This window comes from Colletotrichum abscissum, assembly GCF_030869225.1.
Source record: "Colletotrichum abscissum strain IMI 504890 chromosome Unknown Scaffold_12.1, whole genome shotgun sequence".
Taxonomy (NCBI): Eukaryota; Fungi; Ascomycota; class Sordariomycetes; order Glomerellales; family Glomerellaceae; genus Colletotrichum; species Colletotrichum abscissum.
This window is the reverse complement of record NW_026850010.1, coordinates 67,123-87,353: the sequence shown is the minus strand read 5'-3', so window position 1 is coordinate 87,353 and position 20,231 is coordinate 67,123. Positions and strand designations below refer to the sequence as shown.

Here is a 20,231-nt window from a genome sequence, read left to right as displayed (position 1 = left end):
CAGTTTGCCGTGGACGAAGACAGCCGCAAAGCATTCTACCGCCTGTCCTGACCTGGAGGTCCACCGCCGGGCGGAAAGGCACCAGGAGGTCCAGGTGGGAACGCGCCGCCGCCCGGCATACCGGGAAACTGGAAGTTGGGGGGCAGACCGCCCGGCGCGCCCGGGGGCGGGAAGGGGAGACCGGCTGGGAGACCGCCGGGCGGGGGGAACGGTAGGCCTCCTGGGGGCATTGGTGAGCCGTTGGGGCCCGGGGGGAAGGGGGGCATGGGCGGCATTCCGCGGCCTGCTTGTCCTGGGGCTATTGGATGTTTTGTTAGTTTGTGAGGGAGCTATCAAGAAGAGGTTCATGGTGGAACCTACGTGGAATCATGCCTTGAGGGAAGGGGGGTGCGCCGGCGGGCATGCCGGGGAAGGGAGGGGGGACACCTGGAGAGAGGGAATCAGGTTAGTACTCGGTGCAATGGACCCGTGGCTATAGCGGCGCTGGAAGGGGTGGAGAGGTATATACGAACCTCCTGGGAAGGGGAAGGGCGGCGGGAAGGCGGATCCGGGCTGGTTTTGTGGCAGCATTGGGTTGTTGTGCGCTTGGCCTTCTGCGGCGTAGGAGGAGGTGATGGAGTCGATGACGGACTGAGCCTTTTCGTGACCGATTTCTGGAGAAGAAAGGGGGCATGTTAGCTTTCATGTGTCGTGGTGGTCGCGCAAGTAATGGGAAGAGGAGGAGGAGGAGGAGGAGGAGGAGCCGTACGTTGGTAGTAATCGACAACGTTGCGCAGGTGGTTTCGACCGCTGTTATGCGCCTTGCGCACGCTCATGGAGTCGTGCGTGAGGTACACATCGCAGTAATCGCCTAGAATCGGGGATTTCAGGTCAGTTCGGCTGAATAGCTTCGCGTTCGATCGGGGTTTGATTGAGACGTACAGAAGACTGTGATCTCATGTTAGCTGGGTGTTTGCAAAGATACTTGGAGGAGGGTCGGGACTTACACTTGGGCATCTTGGCGGTAGTCTCTCTTTGACGAGAAGAAGCTGTATTAGATTGGCGAGGTTCCGATCAGACGGCAGTTCAGTCGGCAAAAATCGTGTTCCTGAAGCTGTAATGCCGCTTTTGTCGCATCGCGATATCGAAGAGCGGCCGACGCGCCAAACGCCACACCCAAAAAGCTGCGAGGCTGTCGCTCTCACGTGAGTGCCAAGGCACAAGGCTGCCCCGCCCACCGAGCCCAATTGGCCAGAGTGCCTGACCTCTACCCGTCCGACAGGGGTCCTTGATGTGGGTCCAGGCCTTTTCGAACGCGACAGATTTCCAAAAATCCCCAAAGGTGGTTCCTAGAGGCCCATAGCTCTCCTATCGCAGTTGTGTCCTCGTTAGCCCAGGGAGCTCCTTTACGACGCAATTCCCAACAACCCACGCCGGCTGTTCTCCCCGCCCGCCCTTCTCCTCCTCAACCACGACGGTCCCGACATCCGAATCGACCGAACCCTTTCTCAACTTGTCTTCGATTGATACGGAAATCTGCGAATTAGCTATGGCGCCGACGACATCATTGCTGCGCTACGTGTGCGGTCTTGTGCTACTCGCTTGCTGCGCCCAGGCGCTCAGGTTCGACCTGCATGCTACGAGCACCCACGAGGGCAAGAAGGAGCGATGCATTCGCAATTTCGTCGCTAGGGACACCTTGGTCGTCGTCACGGCTATTGTGGATGGTTCAAAGGGTGACGGCATGACTGTCAACATGCACGTATGTGGCCTCAACTGCTATCCCCCCTACGCCATCTTCCCCAATATTGGGACTTGATCTGAGAAGAGATGGAAGCTTCCCGGGGATCGAAGCGGGATAGCAACAAGGGAGAGGATTGGGGGAAAGAGGAAACTGGTCGCAATGACAGTTTGGCTAACGATGGGTGACTCTCTAGATCAAGGATGCTGTTGGCAACGACTACGGAAAGCCCAAGGACATTGCAGGCGGCGAGAAGCGTGTCGTCTTCACCTCCCACGCAGACGCTGCCTTCGACGTTTGCTTCGAGAACATCCTCTCTGGCTGTACGTCGCACCCACTCACCCCTACAACCAGCCACATCGCCATGTCAATGGCTTGAACCTTCCACTTACCCAGTTGCTTTTTACCACCCTTTTGCACGAAAGGGACAAGAACCAAGAAAACTGACGAGAGTGTCCCAAACCAACAGCCGGCCGCAGCGGCGCAACGAGTCGCCACATTGAGCTCGACATCGACATTGGCGCCGACGCAAAGGACTGGAACGCCATCCAGGCGACGGAGAAGCTCAAGCCCGTCGAGGCGGAGCTCAGGCGCATCGACGAGCTCGTCAGCGAGATCAACACCGAGATGGACTACCTGCGCGCCCGCGAGCACAAGCTGCGCGACACCAACGAGAGCACAAACACCCGCGTCAAGTGGTTCGGCATCGGCACGACGCTCATCCTCGTCGGACTGTGGGGTTGGCAGATTATGTACCTGCGGGCATACTTCAGGTTTGTTGTCTGCTCTATTTTGCTGTGCTCTCGGAGAAGCTTTGGACATGCTAACCGTGTGATGCTATGACAGATCCAAGCACCTGATTTAAACGCCATATATCGGTGAAGTGAAAAGGAAGTCAGCCAACGGCTTGCCAATAGCGTAAAGGAGTTACGGAAGATGAGAGATGTTGCGCCGCCGCACAGCGGTGATGATGAGAGTCTCTGTGATGCCATCGGAAGCATCAAAAACCACCTCGGGGTTTTCGAGTGTGTATTAGTGTATGCATACATACGACGGTCACCATAAAAGTCATGAATGATATAACGCAGATTACATTACAACATTGTGCTTATGGCCTGTTCATGATTACTTGGATGAGGCTGGCAAGTAAGGTGTACCTGAGTTAAGGTGTATATCTGCAATTTTGTCCGGTCCCAGGCGCTCAGTCTTTGTTCCTTGGATCTTGTACACTGTTTCAGTAACACGTCTATTCTGGAGACTCTGCTAGCAGCCTCTAATCGCTGTCAAATTACAGATGTGTACGACATCACTCCACGTGCCAAGTGCTTCCAACGAAGCCTTGCTGTGAGCCCATCCACCTCCCGAGTGAACGTTATCTCTCTCCGCCCCATACCATGCAATGAAGCTTCCAATGAAGCCGTTTATAATGTACCATGCTCCCACAAATTTTACCCTCTCCGCCCAAAATGATATTTCCTGATAGATATTGGTACAATGTCTCAATCCTCTTTCCCCCCAAACTCGTCGGCGCGCGTCTCACAGCGAGATCTACAATCTCTCTAGTTCTTGCCCGCGCTATCGACGTCAAACAGGGGCGGCATAAATCCAAGCCCGCCCTCCTTGCGCTCCTGCACGTCCCGGTGCACACCAACAGTCCCGTCCGCACGCCGGCTCCGCACGTGGGCCCTCAGCATCTCCAAAATCTCGCTACCCTGCCATCGCACGGGCACGGGGCGGTACTGCGCCTTGAAAGAGCCGACGGTGTTGGCCCACTCGCCCGGGACGTCCTGCGTGCGGACGTCCTCTTTCGGCTTGGAGGTCTTGCCGGAGTCGATCGTCGAGGCGGCGCCGGAGCCGACGGGGCGGTAGGATTCTGCCGCGTTGACGGTGGAGGAGGCGAGCGTGTCGTTGGGGGAAGAGGAGGACGACGTCTTTGTGGTCGAGGCCGAGGCGGAGGGGGCTTCTTCCTGGGTGGCCCAGTAGTAAATGTCCCAGTCGTTCTCGTCGAGGAAGAGGTCGTACTGCGCCATTTGGGACTTTGTCATGTGCGGGAGGTGTTCGTTGGCGAAGGTTGACATGAGGAGGTCCGATTCGAGGGTTCCGCGCTTGCGGGACTGGTCTGTTTTATTCGTAGGGCAATGATCAGTTCTCGGGATCTTACTTTCCGCATAAATTTGTTTTCTCTCCCCATCGTTCCCTCAACAAGAGTCGAGTAAGAAAACACGCCGGAGGGAAGGCACTCACAAAGAAGACGGGCGCGCATGGTCCGCTCGTCCTCGCCCTGACGCCGCAGCGGCTCGACGCGGAACTTGATGCCCTCGAACTCGCCGACGCCCAGCTCGCTGTTGACGGCGGACTCGGTGTAGACCGGCGGCTTGTCGGCGAAGCATCTGCGGAGGATCAGGGGCGCCGCCGCCGTCGTCGCGGGTGCCGGCGCCGTGACGCGGAGGCGGCGAGCTGCCGGGCGGAGAGCGCGGGCTACTGTCGACATTTTTTGGCGATTTGATTCGGGGTGTTGGTTGGAAGAGAATAGTCGGTTCCGACGTTGCGCTTGTGCAAAGTCGAGGTTGTCGGTGGTGAGAAGGGTGTCTTGGGGGTTTGTCTTACAAATTGGACGCTTTGATAGGTGCGAAGTTGGTTTTGACGTTACCGAGGTAGAGGGGGAGGACGAACAAAGCAACTACTTCCCGTCCATAATTCGCCTCGAAAACTGTACAAGACCCTTGATTTCGATGCAGCAATAAGAGCTCGGACCGTGGGAAAATAACCACCGTATATCAAGGATATCAACACTGTATGACGGTTCGATCTTGACGGGCACGCGGAAGTGGCTTGGATCGTGCACAGTACACTACATTGGCACTGCAGATAATAAAGGCATTGATAACAGGGTCCTTGCGTAGTTCCTCACTATCCAGATCGGAATGAGTCAAGCTTCCTCATTGGGACCGGGATAGAATACGGAGGTGCGGGGACTATTTCAGGGTCTTGAGATAGCATTCCGATAGTGATACCGAAAAAGCTTGGTTGTGTTGCATGGCTGACAGTTTGAAAGGATACTCGAATAGAAGAGAAACGCGCCTCACATTGCGACTCTATCAAAAGTTCCTCAAATATCAATGTTGATCCCATCCGGCCCAACACGGACGAGCCAAAACATTCAAGAACGACATCATCACAGGACCATACTACAGAAACGCGGGTAGCGAAAGAACATGTGGGTATTTGGCTAAATGAAAACTCCGTTCGAGATGCAGTCTGTACCTCTCAAATTCCATCCCCAAAAAGCCCGCCTCCAGCGCCGATTCCATGCCAAGACAAGCATCGAAAGAGAAGGAACGAAAACGGTGTGTGTCTGCCAGTCACCCCCAGAGATGGCCCCCATCTCGATAAACAACCCCCTTCGAGGGCAGCCAATTCAAAAAAGAGAGGAATAAACCTCGCCGCCCACCTAACCACCACAATTTCATATCAGTCATTATACCCCCCCTTCTCAAAGGTCGGTCGTCATTAAAGAAAAAGGAGAGAAACGGCGGCGTTGTGTGTGTAATAGCAATCGTTTCCTTTATTCCCCGCCCTCTGGTAATATCCTCCCCAGGCTGCGGAGCACCTCCATGACGGGCATCTCCTTGGTGCCCGCGTTGGCCTTTTCCCTCACCTCCCGCTCCTTGAGCCGCGCGGCGCTGAGAGAGAGGACCTTATCCGCCTCTCGGCCCGCCGTGTCGACGCGTTGGGAGAGCTTGTGTATGCCGTCCGCGAGCTGGTCCACCTTAAACTCCAGCGTCGACTGCGTGTTTTGTAGGCGGGCGAGCGTCTTGGCGCGGACATTTTCAAAGGAGGATGCCGGGTCGGTGAGCCAGCTCAACATTTCTGCCTCATTCGGCTCGAGAATGGATGCGTCGGCCGCTGTTGCCGTTTGTGCTGTGTCTGTTTCTGAGAAGAGTGGCGGGATATCCGGGCGCGGTTTGTTGAGCGCCAGCCATTTCTTCTTTTCTAGTTTTAATCTATGATTGGTTAGTCCCTGCATCCTCATGAATCGGGTATTCGGAAAATGTACCTTTTGACTTTTTGTTCCAGTTGCTCGATTTTCTCTTGATGTTCAAGATTACGCGGGTTTGGGAGGTAGACTACAGGCTTCTTTGGCCCCTGTTCTTCTCGGCTGAACCAGTCTGAAAATTCTGACTTTGTAGAAAAGTCCTTCAAGAGCTGTTCCTGAATATAGCGAGCTGGAAAAGTTAGCTTGGGCACGGGTTGTCCAGGTTTCAAATTTTACTCACCACCCAAAACAGTATTGGAATCTGTCTGGCCATGGGGCGGTTTTTGCAGTAATGCTCGTTCGCCACACCACGTCAAAAGCTGCTTCATCCGTCTTGGTTCCATGAGACCCTCCGACTCAATGTGCTTGTAAAATTCTGCAGTTTCAACCTCTCGGTGGGGTATCGCGTTATGCCCACTCTCAATCAGCGAACTTGCTCTCCGGCCGCGCATACCCGTGCTGCTCCGACGATTCCCTCCGCCCTTTTTCCTCATTTCCTTGTTGCGATTGATAACTGGCGTGTCACTGACGGGAAGCGTGATTTTTGCAGACTCGACTGGTTCCTCAATGGCGCGTGGCGTCCGCCGCAAATCCGGCTCCGGCTCCCTCGGTGTCGCGCTGTCAACTTCATCGTGCTCTTCCTCCTCCTCCTCCGGGACTGGTTCCGGTGCTGGTTTCCTGACAGGCTTTGCCTTTTCTGTTTTCCCAGTCGAGCTGCGCGTGCTTCGGCTCGTCGTGCGCTTAGGCGGAAGCAGTTGTAGCTCGTCGTCCTCCGCCGGCTGCGTGCTCGCTGTCCGTCGCGTTCGCGGCTTTGATGATGTCGCTGCCTTTGGCGCAGCTACTGGTGATGAGGGCTCGGGCGCCTTCGCTGTCGCCGAAGCGCGTCCTTTTGCTGGCCTTCCTCTTCCAGACTTTTTCGGGGGTAGTGGCGCGGGTTCAGTTTCAATTTCCGGTTCGGGCTCTGGCTCGGGTTCTGCGTTCTTAACTCGCTTCGATTTGGATCCGCGCGTGAAGTGGAAGTCGCCATCCTGCTCGTCGTAAACCGATGAAGCTGCGCGTCGTTTTAGCATCATCCTTGCCGCCTCCCCGCGCTCCTCCAACTCACCCGCAAGACGCTTGCTTTTCCTTCTCTCTGGCTGCTCGTTGCTCATGCTAATGACTTGCAACGGGTGACGGGTGCGAATGACGGTCGTCATGGATGGCGCGTTAAATGAAGCATGCGGTCGAGAGACAAAAGGTGGCGCTCGGTGTAGGAATCGGAAAGTCGCGCCTCGAGGCAATCGAAAAGCGCGTCAATTGGCGCGTGAAAAATCCCAAGCGAACAAAACTTTGGTGCGGTATTGCGTATTTCCAATTTTGTGAGAAGTATGGTCTCCGGGGTGCTGTCGTGATTTTCGCGTTTCGGCGGGTGTGGTAGTCGGCGGCGCGAGACGAAGTTGGGGTGGTCCTTCTCTGCGATGTTGTTTACAAGAGTGAGGGATGGTTTACCCGGACGGTTGCGCTAGTCCGTTTTGGGAAACCCCTCTCGACCACTCACAACCCTGGAACACGACTGCCTCACTTACATCACTTCCATACGTTACCTTAGGTAGGTAATGGTTCCACTCACCACTGTCGACGGATTGTCCCGATGCCTAGCTATCTATACCTTATTCAGTCATAACCTGGTTTGCGGCTCATCGTGTCTAGGTATCCTGGGCATGGTAGTGGCCGTTTGCATGTACAGAACCATAAGCTAAAAATTCATACACATCCATCTACGCACACATCATCTCAAGACTCATTATGGGGCGAGATCTCATAAATTAAATGACCACGAGGCGTTGCCGTTCATGCAGCTCTTGTTACCATTGCTACTATAAATCCAATCAAAGCAATCAGCTAGTAGAAGATGGCTTATTCCCATCAACCACCCCTCGACGCCTACACCCTTTCAAATGACTTGCCAACCCTTGAACTCCTTTTGATGTATATGCCCAGTATCTAGCCCTTCCAATGATGGACTGATACGATTGCAGCAAGCCAATGACGCCTGCCAAACTCCCCACCTCAACCTGCTCAAGGTAAACTGCCTCTGTTACTAGGCAGCTTCTCCCTGGTTGCTTGCAACCCCGTCGTATAAACGAAGTGAAGATATTGGCGCCAAAATGTCGTATATAATGATGATACAGTTGAGCCGTAAGATATGACTAGGCCAGAGAATGGAACAGCATGAAAGTCGTAGTCTCGATGTCGCCATATACTATCCGAGACGGACAACCTCAACAGGTTGTTATTGATGGATCGAATCCTCCAACTCCTCATATTCGAAATGATTGTTGTACAAGGCTTCGTCATCCTATGAAAAGCGGCGTTGCACACCCTGGCCCGCCGCCAAGACTTGCTGGTTGGGAATAGGAGCGGCCATGCCATACGGATTCATCTGGGGATTGAATGGCTCCATGGCCTGTTGCATGAAGGCGCCGTGAAGGCCTTGCTGTTGCGTGACAGGGCAGTCTTTGTGAGCCAGGAGTAATGTCTTCAAGTTGACAACCTCTTCACGCAACTGCGTGATCTGAGCTGTGAGAGCATCGTTCTCACTGCTGAACAGTTCAACTTTTGACTGGAGGTTAGCCAGCCACTGCTTCTTGCGCTGGCGACACTTGAGGGCGGCAACTCTGCATGAAGAGATTAGCGGGGTACCAACAGGAGCGACTTTTGGAATGTTGGAACTTACCTGTTACGTTCCAAAAAGTTCTTACGCTTCTCCTCGTCAGTCATCTTTGACTTTCCGCCTTCACCATTCTCGTGTTTCATATCGTCGTCATCCGATTGACTATCATCCCCCATCATATCAGGAGGGGGGACATTGTTATTCGGCTTTGATTTCTTAGCGGCAGGAGCCTTTGCCGGTGGCTCTTCAGCCTTTCTTCGGCCATTTGTCGATGCGCCGCCAGTCGAGTTGCGCTTGCCCTTGCCCCTAGCTGCGGGACGGGCTTGCTCGCTTTCATCCGACATGGCACTTCCGCCTTCGCTCACACCGCGGACTGACGACCCCGCGCCAACAGATCCAGCACCGTTAGCACTCATTTGAGGTGACGTGTTGACGCCTTGAGCAGGTGGCGGAGGTGGGTGAGCTTGAGATTGTGCTTGTGCTGCCGCGAATCCGCCGTTTGGAGCACCGTTTCTTCCCTGTGCACCTTGAGCAAGCATAAACAGACCGTTCGCTGCGTCGTTATCATGCGGGTCGAATTGCTTTGCCTCAGTCTTGACAGCGGTTGCACCGTTTGGCATCTCCTGCGGCTGCGATGTCACAGCTGCCTGTTGCTGGTTATGGTTCTGTGTCTGATTCTGGGGTTGATTTTGATTTTGATTCTGGTTTTGATTCTGTGCCTGCGTATCACGCTTTGCAGCGGCACTTAACGCAGTGCGGTGGAAATCGATGGTGCTAGGCGTGGCACCACCACTGGCCAGCTGAGCAAATAGTTGCTGAGAGTTAGGACTGGGGGCAGGGAACATGGAACCACTGCCACCGGGAGTCAAGCCAGTTCTCAACGAAGATTCGTTCGGGGTCGGGAATCCGCCACGAAGGTGATGCGTATCGCTGAAGTAGTCACTGGTAGGACCTGACAACATGGCCGGGCTCAAAGGACCGGTTCGCAGAGAACCTCCTCCCCAGTTGAATGGAGTTGCGCCGCTACCAGGGAGCAACGAAGATGGCGAGGTCAGAGCAGCAACGGATGGCAATTTCGTACCACCTGGTGTCTCTGGCGCGCCTCCACCGAAAGACTGCTCAAAAGGATTGGGCTCCAGACTGAGAGAGGCGGCTCCGGCGCCGAAGTAGTCGGGAGTATTTCCAGTCGTCTGTCCAGGTCGAGGGGGAGGGCCAAGAGGTTTCGCGCCGTCAGCATCGGGCTTCAAACTCGGGTCGGGTTGCTTCACTTCCGGAATGGTGTCTATGTTGTGGTAAGCGAGTGAACGACGACGAAGACGACGACGACGACGACGATAATAGCAGCAACGACGATGTCTTCCGGTGAAGAATCGGCGAGTAAGGCGATGGAGAGGGTGTCCGACTTACTTTGACGTGGGGGAGTGGCATTGTTGGACTGTTTGGGTGACTTCGTATCACCCCCGGTCGAGGCATGGTTCGGTGAGGTCCCCATGATGACGACGATGATGTATTATATTTGGGGAAAGAAGCTGTTGACGTTTGTGGGGTGGACGCCAAAGGCAAAAGGTGACGGTAGCAGGGTAGGGATGATGATGTAGGTATGGTAGTGTTGAAAAAGCCAGATGAGGTCAGAGGAGGAGTTGGACACGCAGAAGAATAAGCTTAGAAAGATAGATCTGGGTTGGAAGCGATGAGAGATCGGGGGGAAACCAATCCGCTGCGCAGTACAGGAGGGACAGGCAAAGCAGTGATGGCGACGGCAGCAAAAGGTTAGCCGTCAGAGGCAGCAGCTACGCTATTGCAGCGCTCCTCTGTAATGGAAGCGGCACAAGAATGGAATGGCTTTCGACGATCGACGACGGTGGTGAGAAAAAAAGTTGTCTCTCTCCTTCTCTACGGCCGCCAGCAGGAAAGATAAGAGGTATTGCGTAGTTGTGGCCTCTGTCTGGATGCGTACCCGGGGACGTGCTAAGATGGGGGTGCAGAACGAGTATCGTTGTGAGAGTGAGATGTCGGGGGAGAAAAACGGCAGACGTCACAGGTCAAGTATGACGTTGCGCGGTGGTCGATTTTAAAAAAAAAAGAGCGAGGGCGCACGAAAGAAAAGAAAATGGGTGGGCGGCGGCGCACACTCTGACACCAAAACGCCCACGTCCATGTCCATGTCCCCATCCACGTCCAGTGCCCACCCCTTCCAACAACGACCCCCCCGGTCCCCGGTTCAGTCTCTCAGGCTTCCTGTCTCTTTTCCTCTTGCGCGCTTCCTTCCTCTCCTTTCGCTATCCGTTGCTCCTGACCTTTTTTTCCTCTCTCTCTCCCCCCTTCCCCGTTCTGCGAGAAACGCTGGGGCTTTTGTGGGGAATGATTTGTCGCACTGTGCGCCGAATGCCCCGACGTCCAAGAACGGCTTACCAATGGGGAATGGTCCCACCACACCTGTCTGGCATTCCACCTCAGTTCAGCAACCTAGGTAACAAAGGTAAGTACCTTTTCCAGGTACCTCTGCTGGAGGACAGGTACGTAGCGCGCATTCAACAATGGCGCGAGAGAAGGAAGGTAGGAACGGTAGGAACGAATGCTGCCTCGATTGCAACCGACATGAGGGCCTGGTCAACACTTCGTCCTCGATCGAGTCCCCCTTCTCGCATTTCGCAAGCTATCTCGAGCGTCTGAATGGCTTAGTTGTCCAACTATCTGTACATGCTGGGGGTTCGACCACAGATCCTAGGGTACCTTACACAGTAGGTAGTCTCGGTAGGGCACTGTGACGGGATTGTAGGGCGACTCAACATGTGTACCTTCCATTATTCCGTACATCAGACTCCATCCCATCTTATCGCCTCAGGCGAATGACGGCAGACGAGTCTGCCGAAGCCGCGCACCATCACGTTCGCATTCTCCATCTATGGACACATCTTTGCCTTTGAGTGGCCACTCTGTCTCTTTCGTCTTCGCCTTATCTTGATTTATCAGCTAAAGGAAGATGTAGAGACGGCTGTTGCAATGCCTCGGACCACAGCCAACACCACCATCATGTCTTGGCTCGCTGTTGAGGTCTTCAGACTGCCGTGAGGTAGAGCCTACCTTAGCAGATAGAGTATGCTGAGTTTTCCCTCCCACGCTGCTATCACCGTCCCGTCCTCCGTCAGCCTGATAGGTTATCCGCACTATACGGTATATGTGGAAAATCAGGCGGTCGTCGCCAACACGGGCGGCGTATTTGCACACACTGTACGTGAGCTGACCAATCAGGCTCCAGCTACCATACAGTGGGGGTTGCCGGTTGGTTGAAAATGCAAGTCCGGGGGGTGGCCCAAGTATTCCCCCCTCATTATCGTAACGCACCTGGCACCACCCAGCCAGTATCTGCAGCCAGCGTTTTCTACTGTGGCTGCACGTCTCCATTTGGTGGTCCCCTCCCCCAAGTCTTCCGACCCCTGCATTGATTGCATCACTCTTCCTTCCTGTCGCATTCGATGGCCATGGCATCCTGTCCCTCTTCTTTTTGTTCTTTTTCTTCCCTTTGGTTGGGCCTTGCCTCGACTGTCAAGCGCCGCTCCAGGTGGAGCTTGCGCAACTGACGTGCCTACTGACTTCACGAGTCGGCAGAACATCCACCTCCCATTCCTTCATAATCGCCCACCGAGCCACCCTCTTCTCTACGGATACTGCTATTTATCCTCGTCCACAAGAAAACAGGTCAACGATGGCCTCGACCCGGCCTTTCGCATCGCCCTGCCCTGCATCTCACCTTTCGCGAGAGTCTAGAACAGTCAACGCCATCGGACCACCTGCCACCTGTTCCCTGCTAGATGTCTAAAGCGTGCGGCTGCTGGCCTCCCGGAGGAATCTGGCCACAGGTAAATCGTTACGGTGAAGAGATCGACATGCTCATTTCCTTTTCGAGCAAGAGTTTTCATCCCCATCACGATCCCGCCGGTCTACGCTACCTGAACCGTATAGCCACTGTACAGTCACAGGCACCTACCTAGTACCTACACTTGTCTACGTACCTACCACGATTGTATCAAACCATCAACGCAAGTCGTCGCACTTGCTTGCCCTTGCACAGCGGCTGTCAGCCATGAATTTCTAAGCTGCAGCTACCTGAAGTTCCTGGACCAAATCTGCCGGTGAGAATGAGCCAGGAGCCGCAGGACTAGCAACATCGACGGTCGGTTTTTGACGCGACTGGGAAACCCGAAGTGGCAAATTGCTGTCTTGAATATCCAATAGGGTGTCCCAAGGAGCTGCAGCTTGGTCAGGGAGGCCCTTGTAGCCAGTCCCCGCTCTCTCACACTCAACTGCAGAGTAACCGTACAACAAATTGCGTCACAACAATCGCGCCAGACGGGGCACATCTATCTTGCTCCGTAGCGATACCCTTTAGGCTTCGGGTAGCCAGACATGGAAAGACCACTTGAACTGTTGGAATACTCCGCATCCTCCCAGTTTCCATAACCCGTCGACGGCAAGGACTCATGCTTCTTGTTGCTAACAAACTAGCTGATACCTCTCCGTTTTGGCAAGCGAGTCTGTCTGTCTGCTTCCAAACATTACGTCACGGCCTTATTCATAGGGTTGACCTGTTTTTAGCTTGAGACGGAAGATTGGCAAAGTTCTTGAAAACGGCACCAAGTGCGCTCGATGGTCACAGCTTTGGCCAATATCGGCTCTGCAATTGGGTCCGCACTGTCTCGATACTTTTCAGTTCTTGTATTGCATTGGTGGCGTCACTGGTCATGACGTAACTATGTCTAGTAAGATGCTGACGAATAGAAAATCTGAGCCAACAAAGCCAAGCAAACGAGCCCAACGTTGCTTGCCCACTCATGGTCGCCCCGGCACGGTCGGCGATGCGATCCTCAATGGTGTGGTACCTTGCCATGGTTGCTCGAGGTCCGAACAGTGATCAAGACCAAATTGAAACGGTCTCTTGACTTGTTCAGAGTCATCCGCACAACGGGTTTGTGTCAAGAACTGTCCTCATCGACGGTGAAGGTTGCGATTCTCATAAGGAAGGGTCCGTAATTTGCGACAATGACGGAATTTCCAAAAATTTTCTCTGATTTCCGGCGACCCACTGGATTGCTCCGCGAGGACCGCTTGCTCCCGTCTTCTTCACGCGTGGTTTGCTTGGATGGGGGATGTGGCTACGTTCTCGCGCTGGACGCCGAGGTGAATGAGAATGGAAGCATCCGACCAGCGAACGGGGAGTCTCAGGTCAGCAAACGGTACGTATTCCCGGAGCAGATTGACTTGTCCCGTCGGCTACCGTCGTATGACGCACTAGACCCGGAGAACATCCTTGCATCCTGCATGCCTTTGCTCCTCCTTTCGCACCATCTTTACATCGCACTGTGCTCAAACTTTGCACTTTCGCGAGCGCGTCGCGTCACACTGTACACGGGTCCACTCGACCGACCCCTTTGAGCCTTGGACGCATTATGGTACCCAGCTTGGCCCTGGTATCTCGACCGAGCTCATGCTGGAATATCCAGATCTAAAGCTTTCCCCAGAATACATTGACGGAGCGATGACGGCAGAAATCCGTCTAGAGGATGGATGAGACGGCACGTTTGATGGGCGCCCAGTCTAAACCCAGGCTCGGCATCAATCTCGATATCGATCTGACTGCTGCATGCTCGATTTCCCTCTAGCGAAGTGCGAACGACCACAACGTCGTATGGGGAATTCGGGTCCAGAACCACAAACCCACGTCGTGCCTCGGACGAGAGACATCACGCTTAGCCGTAGCAGGGTCAGCTTAGACCTATCGTGCTGTCTAGGCCCAATGTTCTCCGTCCGGCGGCGTCCGCTGCCCCATTCCACCGGGTCGGCGCCACAAGTGCCTTGTGTAATCCTCAACTCCCCTCCGGGTCCCTGGCGGAGGATCTCGTCCGATGATCTGGGGCTTCGAATTTTCGACGCGCCAGCGCGCTTGTCTATGATGGAACCTTCGACATAGACTCAGCTGACGGGTTGTGCGCCTCTTTGCCGGATCGACAAGGTAACTTTCCGAATACTGACTATCAACATTTGAATTATGTTTATTACACTATGTGTCCATATCTTCTTCACTTCACATCACGCAAATACAAGTCCAAATATCCCTTCTTCCGAATAGATCGAGCAAGACGATGGGATGGATGGGATGTCAAACAAATAGCCGTACCGGCACATATACGATCCACTATGATAGGCTGGTACGTCCAAAGAATCCCGGGTATTGCATCAAAATCTATATCGGCATGCGTAGCAGCCGGACGTGGAAGCCTTCGTCCCGCGGCTTGTTGGTAGCAGTCTTCATCCTTCCGCCAAGCCTACTTTGGAACTCATCTTTAGCTTATCGAGATTGCCACTCGATCTTCGGCCGTTGCAAATTATCCCATTTCCATTGCTTGAGCAGTGACAACAAAACATTCGGCAACCTCAGTTGTGGAAGCCAGTGCATGCTGGGATGAAACTCAGCTTGCCCTTTCCGGCCCATGTGTTCACGTAACACGCGGTCTGACATTTCGAAGCCGAAAACAGCTTCTCGGTACGCCGGGACGATGGGAAAGTCGTGTGGACGGTCATCATTTGTGGCTTATTTCAGCATGTTTAAATTGCAGAACATCTCAGCTAGTCGCTAGCCGCGGCGCCCTGATATGTTTCGGAGCTGCATGTTCATCACATTCCTCCCCTCTTTAACAAAGTCTGATGAAGCTCCAGATTCTCGATGGGTAGTCTATCAGTGATGTAGCGCGGGCTTTTGTTTCACGTTTTCCCCAACTGCGCAGCATGGTGTCACGCCGAGCTCTGATAGAACGCTTTTTGAGTTACCCCTCCCCCCCCCCCCCCCCGAACGCTCGCTCCGGTTTGTAAAGACACTCTGGGATGAGTAGGTCTTTGGCCGGAGCAACATACCCAGTCCCTCTTCCGGCAACGGCACCCGGCGAATGACGAAGGTTGCAAAAAACGACTTCGGGCCGTGGTCGCTCGCGGGGGAAAAGGAAAGAAAAGAAATCACAGCTTCGCGGCCGCCCCGGTGCGCGCGTTATACCTCTCCAGCTTCTCCACCCGGAACCCATGCCTCGGCGCGTGAACCCTCACGGAGGTACCCTTGGGCCCGGTGACCTCGAAGACGACCTCATCCCCGTCGAGGCTGACGAGCTTCCCCGTGTCCTTGTGCGAGGCGCCCGTGTCGGCGGGCCAGACGATCACCTCGTCGCCCGCCACGAGATCCTGCGCGATCACCAGCAAGTCTTTGGCGTCGACTCCTCCCGTAGTTGATTCGTTATACGACGACGAGACGACGATCTCCGCCGCCTCGTCGCCCGACACCGTCGCCACCTTCCCAGCTGCCTTTCTGGCGTCCGAGGTCGTCTTCTGGAAGCGCTCGATCCAGGCAAAGACTTTGGGAAACTGCTCTTTGGAAACGTGCTCCGCCGGCAGCGCGCCGGGGAGAGAAGCTAACCAATGCGGCAGCCACACGGCCTCGATATCCGCCAGCGAAGGGCTCTCCGTGCCGGAAACCCAGTCCCGCCCGTCGGCGAGCAGCGTCGTCTCGAGGAGCGCCACGGTGCGGCGGATCTCGTTGACGGCGTTGGGCCGTCCGCGCTCTATCGTCTCGGCGGAGAGCTTGCCGCCGACAAAGTCCTCGCGGTCCTTGAACCAGGTGCGTTTGGGGTCCTTGAGCATGGGTAGGTTCGTGGGCAGGACGTTGATTGCGTTGGAGAAGACGGAGTCGATGATGAGGGCTTCGAGGAGGCGTTCTACGGCTGCGTGTTCGGGGGTGGTGGCGCCGAGGCGGGGCCGTGAAGGGTAGAGTTGCTCGAGCTTGCGGAGCATGAGGCGCGTGTCGAGGTAGACGTCGCGGCCGATGGCGAGGATGGGGATGCGGCGGTAGTTGAGGCCTAGTTTTGATACGTCTGGGCGGGGGAGGACTGGTGGTTGCATCTGGAGCGGTTTGTTAGTTTTTTGTAGGTGAATAGGACCACGGAAAACGAATCGTGGTGAAGATGAAGGTGTGAGAATTGGCGACTTACACACTGGACATAGGGGATGCCTCTGAGAGCTAGGTACCACACGATCCGCTTCGCGTAGGGCGAGGCGGAGTAGTGGTACAGCACAATCTTCTTGTCCTCGTCGGGTGAAGCCATTATGTTCGGTTTGGGGTGTTACGCCTAAAGCGATCGAGAATGAGACGAAGTGAGATGAGGTGCGAATGCGATGAGAAATGAGCGAGCTTCTGTTGTTTATTGGTGAAAAGCACTAAACTGAGATGAGATGAGATGAGATGAGATGAAGTTGGGCAGTGGATGAAGTGTTGAGGACTCAAACGGTCGATGACGATGAAAGAGAATGGCGGGAAATCTGCGAAATGACCGGGAGATATGTTCGAGATGCCGAGGCACAAACGCGACGGGGGCACCTAGCGGTTCCCAAGCTAACGTGGAGTATGCGGGGTTAAAGGGGGATAAGAGAAGCCAATGGGGGTGCTTTGTGGGGTTGCTCACCGAGGTGAGTTAGCCAATTGGGTGTTATACTTTTAACCTCTCTTTTCTTCAGACCTCGATAATTCGTGGTGTTTTCTTATTGAGAATCTCGAGTGGAAATTTCAAGGCAATGATATTGATTTCGGGTCCATGTTGTAGAAGAATCTTTGTTATGAAGTTAAGGTGGCATTTTGAGGGCTGAGAGAAGGTGCCATGAGCGAGGTGCTTCGCGAGGCATAGTAGATTGCAACATACGTCTTCCTCCCTGGTTTCGTAATTGTTTTACTCTCATTTTATAATGCTTTGAGGTTCGCGCAACATAACGTATGTATAGAGGCGCAAACTGTCATATGGCTTGCTAGGAGTTCAGCTGTCATATAGCAGGACAATCTGCAGCATATATTACTGTTGGTTCCAGCTCGCAAGCAAATAGGCTAACCTCCAAGAACGACCTTAGGTATACTAGACAATTTACAACGTACTTCAGAATGTATCAGGCCTACTATCCTGCCCAGCCAAGTCCAGAGCTGAAAATTAACAGTGAGATTCCATAATCTACCTTCTCCGCTGGGCCCGGATCCAATACTCAGACTGTGCGTGGATACCGCAGTTGAAAGTCTTCCAAGGATCCAACGGATCGCAGATGGTGAGCTCAAGTCGTCGAAGCAGCTGATAGAACACCCTTGTCAGCATTTGTCTCGAAAATCAGGCCTTCCGCTCCCCTTCCAACGTGCTGGGATGGCGCAAAAGAGTAGAGCAGGAGAAAGAGAATTCGCCACAGCAACACGTACCTCGAAGAACACTTTGTTCAACTCCATCAACGCGACCGGTCTCCCAAGACACTGATACCGCCCATGACTGAAAATCAACTCAATCGTAGCCTCCATCTCGCGCAGTTTTTCCTCTGCTGCGCCTGCCGTCCCGTCTTCTTCTTTTGCATCTTCACCCTGACCGGCAAGCCACCTCTCCGGCCTAAACTCGTCCGCGTCCTCGCCAAAGACGTCTGGCCGGCGGAACATGGCCCACGAAGACCACCCGACGCGCGTGCCGCCGGGGATGAAGACGCCATTCCACGTGTCGCCCTCTGGCGGCGCCTGCTTTGCCATCAGACCCGCCACGGGCGGGAAGATGCGCAGCCCTTCTTTGATGACGGCTTGGAGGTAGGGTAAGTTGCGGGCTTCGGCGTCGGATATGATGGTGCGGCGAGCAGTGGTGTTGTACACAGAGAGGATCTCTGCTAGGAGTTTATTGTGGACGCGGGGGTTCGTGATGATGTAGAGGAGCGTGGCGCGGATTGCTGTTGCTGTTGTGTCGGAGCCGGCGATACTTTTGTAAGAGATGCGTCAGTCTTTTTTCTCTTTGCCCATCCTTCTCCCCTAATCATATTCCCTGACTGAAAAGAGCAAAGGTGGGTAGACAACTTACATCTGGAGCAGGATCTCAGATTCAGCTTCCTCTTGCGTGAGGCCATGGGCGACGAAGGAACCCAGCATATCCCTCTGGACTTTCGCATCAGGACCAAATCGCTCGGCGGAGAACCTTTTGGCTATTCTATATGCGGGAATGTCAGCGGGAATTATGCAATGCTCAATATCAAATCAAGATAAGAAACATCAGATCTGTCTCACCCCATCACCTTACCAAAACCCAGCGGGTCCTTCGCCGTAGGCAACATCGACCTGAGAAAAGGATACCGGAACAATCTGATAACCCAGGGTACAACAGTCATGCCCATAAACACGGGCAAATTCTCCTCCGTCGTCTTGATGTACTCGTACATATCCGAATCAGACGCCACGAACCCAAACGGCTCCCCAAACGCGAGATCCGAAATGACGTCCAGCGTGAAGAACTGCGCCTTTCTCCCAAAATCGAATGGTTTGGTGAACACCTCAAAGGCTCATTGATGACGAAAGGGCGAGGAGAACTCACGACGATGAGGATCTTGGGGTACCGAAATAGACTGATGACTCGAAACGGATTCGCCCACTCCCAGATCTGGCTAATCTTCTCTTTGGTTGTCATTCCCTCCAATTCTTCAGACCACTTTCCGTGACTTGTTTCCGGGAGGAAGGCGACTGCCAGGACCATAGCAGCGCCACCGAGAGCGCCCTGGAACCAGAAAAGAGATTTCCAGGTTGAGTACGTAACGATGACACCTCCGATGAAAGGACCAAGAGCAGGCCCGATACTTATGAAGAGTACATGTATCAGCCATGAATGTTCGGTCGACCAGAAAACGGAGCGTGAAGGGGCTTGGACTCACAGGGTGCCTCCAAGAAACCAACCCAATGCCGTGCCACGTTCAGTCGGACGATAAATGTCACTGAGACAGGCAGACCCAACGATAAGGAAAGAGGTTCCGGCAAATGCAGTGATTGATCGGAAGATGAAGAAAGCTGGCAGATTGGGGGAAACCGCTGTAGCCAGTGAAAACGTGCAGAACAACACTGTCGATATGACGAAGATCTAGAACATTTAGTTCAAGTGTAGGGCGAGATATATGCCAAATTGGCCGATTGAGAGCTGACTGCAACTATGATACATGACGGTGGGATGTACAATGGTGGTTTTGCTTACCCATTTTCTACCGTAGACCTGACTTAATGGGCCCCAGAAGAGAACACCGATGCCCATCATTAATAGGAAAAGAGCATTGGTAAAATTGATGACTGTTCCAGTTGTGTTGAAAGCCGCTGCTACCTCTGGCAACGCTGAGAGCACGAGCAGTGAAGCTAGGTTAATGCCCAAACCAGCGAAGGACACGATGGCTGTGATAATTCGCTTCCGACCGGGTGTAAAGCGATCGTAGACTGTCTCATCTTCACGGTACGAGTATGGTCGGCTGGGCGTCTGAGCAATAATGTTCACACCCTTCTCAGCGTTGGAGGTTCTCAACGCAAGCAGGTCGGGAGGTAATTCGTCCTTCCTCGTGGGGACCTCTGACAATGTGTGTTCAGACATGATGGACATGATGACGGTGATGATTCGAACATGGAATAGAAGCAACAGTAGTGGGGAAGCTGTATTGACAACTTGAAGTTCGACTAGGCAGCTGATGAGAGCGAAGAGTTGACAAGACAGAGTGACAGGGATTGCCAAGGAAATGTGTCCACCAAAATCATGAATAACCAGTCCTGAATTGTTCCGTTTTCTGAGGGGGGCAAAGCGCTGTATATAAAGCATCAAAGACCACACCAGAAAAATGGTAGAAAATTCTCGGCTGCATACTTACCCACCTCGGGATCATGATTCCGAAGTCGGGCACTGGGACTATCACCGCCGAAACGCCTTCAAAGACATCATCCATGGTCTTTGTGAGAAAACTGCCCCCAAAATCAG

General features: G+C 53.9%; 7 protein-coding genes across 7 annotated transcripts; 1 reads left to right on the top strand and 6 right to left on the bottom strand.

The window, feature by feature from the left end:
• Positions 1-35: 35 nt before the first annotated feature.
• On the bottom strand, positions 36-996 carry CABS01_05813 (glucose N-acetyltransferase 1; the record flags this gene model as incomplete). The annotated part of the gene is made up of 6 exons (XM_060539181.1): positions 36-298; positions 361-426; positions 513-653; positions 749-850; positions 922-927; positions 987-996. 6 exons carry the CDS (start codon positions 994-996, stop codon positions 36-38), a joined length of 588 nt encoding a protein of 195 aa, XP_060404576.1.
• A 532-nt stretch (positions 997-1,528) lies between these two features.
• CABS01_05812 (endoplasmic reticulum vesicle protein 25) lies at positions 1,529-2,585 on the top strand (the record flags this gene model as incomplete). The annotated part of the gene is made up of 4 exons (XM_060539180.1): positions 1,529-1,741; positions 1,917-2,043; positions 2,190-2,493; positions 2,567-2,585. 4 exons carry the CDS (start codon positions 1,529-1,531, stop codon positions 2,583-2,585), a joined length of 663 nt encoding a protein of 220 aa, XP_060404575.1.
• Positions 2,586-3,279: 694 nt separating this feature from the next.
• CABS01_05811 (uncharacterized protein) lies at positions 3,280-4,211 on the bottom strand (the record flags this gene model as incomplete). The annotated part of the gene is made up of 2 exons (XM_060539179.1): positions 3,280-3,839; positions 3,965-4,211. 2 exons carry the CDS (start codon positions 4,209-4,211, stop codon positions 3,280-3,282), a joined length of 807 nt encoding a protein of 268 aa, XP_060404574.1.
• Positions 4,212-5,285: 1,074 nt separating this feature from the next.
• CABS01_05810 (uncharacterized protein) lies at positions 5,286-6,952 on the bottom strand (the record flags this gene model as incomplete). Its single annotated transcript, XM_060539178.1, has 4 exons — positions 5,286-5,724; positions 5,778-5,946; positions 5,998-6,807; positions 6,862-6,952. 4 exons carry the CDS (start codon positions 6,950-6,952, stop codon positions 5,286-5,288), a joined length of 1,509 nt encoding a protein of 502 aa, XP_060404573.1.
• A 1,142-nt stretch (positions 6,953-8,094) lies between these two features.
• On the bottom strand, positions 8,095-9,901 carry CABS01_05809 (bZIP transcription factor; the record flags this gene model as incomplete). Its single annotated transcript, XM_060539177.1, has 3 exons — positions 8,095-8,413; positions 8,473-9,691; positions 9,817-9,901. The coding sequence occupies 3 exons, from the start codon at positions 9,899-9,901 to the stop codon at positions 8,095-8,097; spliced, it is 1,623 nt and encodes a 540-aa protein (XP_060404572.1).
• A 5,516-nt stretch (positions 9,902-15,417) lies between these two features.
• CABS01_05808 (glutathione S-transferase) lies at positions 15,418-16,553 on the bottom strand (the record flags this gene model as incomplete). The annotated part of the gene is made up of 2 exons (XM_060539176.1): positions 15,418-16,350; positions 16,440-16,553. 2 exons carry the CDS (start codon positions 16,551-16,553, stop codon positions 15,418-15,420), a joined length of 1,047 nt encoding a protein of 348 aa, XP_060404571.1.
• An 891-nt stretch (positions 16,554-17,444) lies between these two features.
• Positions 17,445-19,862, bottom strand: CABS01_05807 (major facilitator superfamily transporter; the record flags this gene model as incomplete). Its single annotated transcript, XM_060539175.1, has 7 exons — positions 17,445-17,558; positions 17,681-18,215; positions 18,315-18,440; positions 18,518-18,747; positions 18,822-19,080; positions 19,156-19,358; positions 19,470-19,862. The coding sequence occupies 7 exons, from the start codon at positions 19,860-19,862 to the stop codon at positions 17,445-17,447; spliced, it is 1,860 nt and encodes a 619-aa protein (XP_060404570.1).
• Between the last annotated feature and the right edge of the window lie 369 nt (positions 19,863-20,231).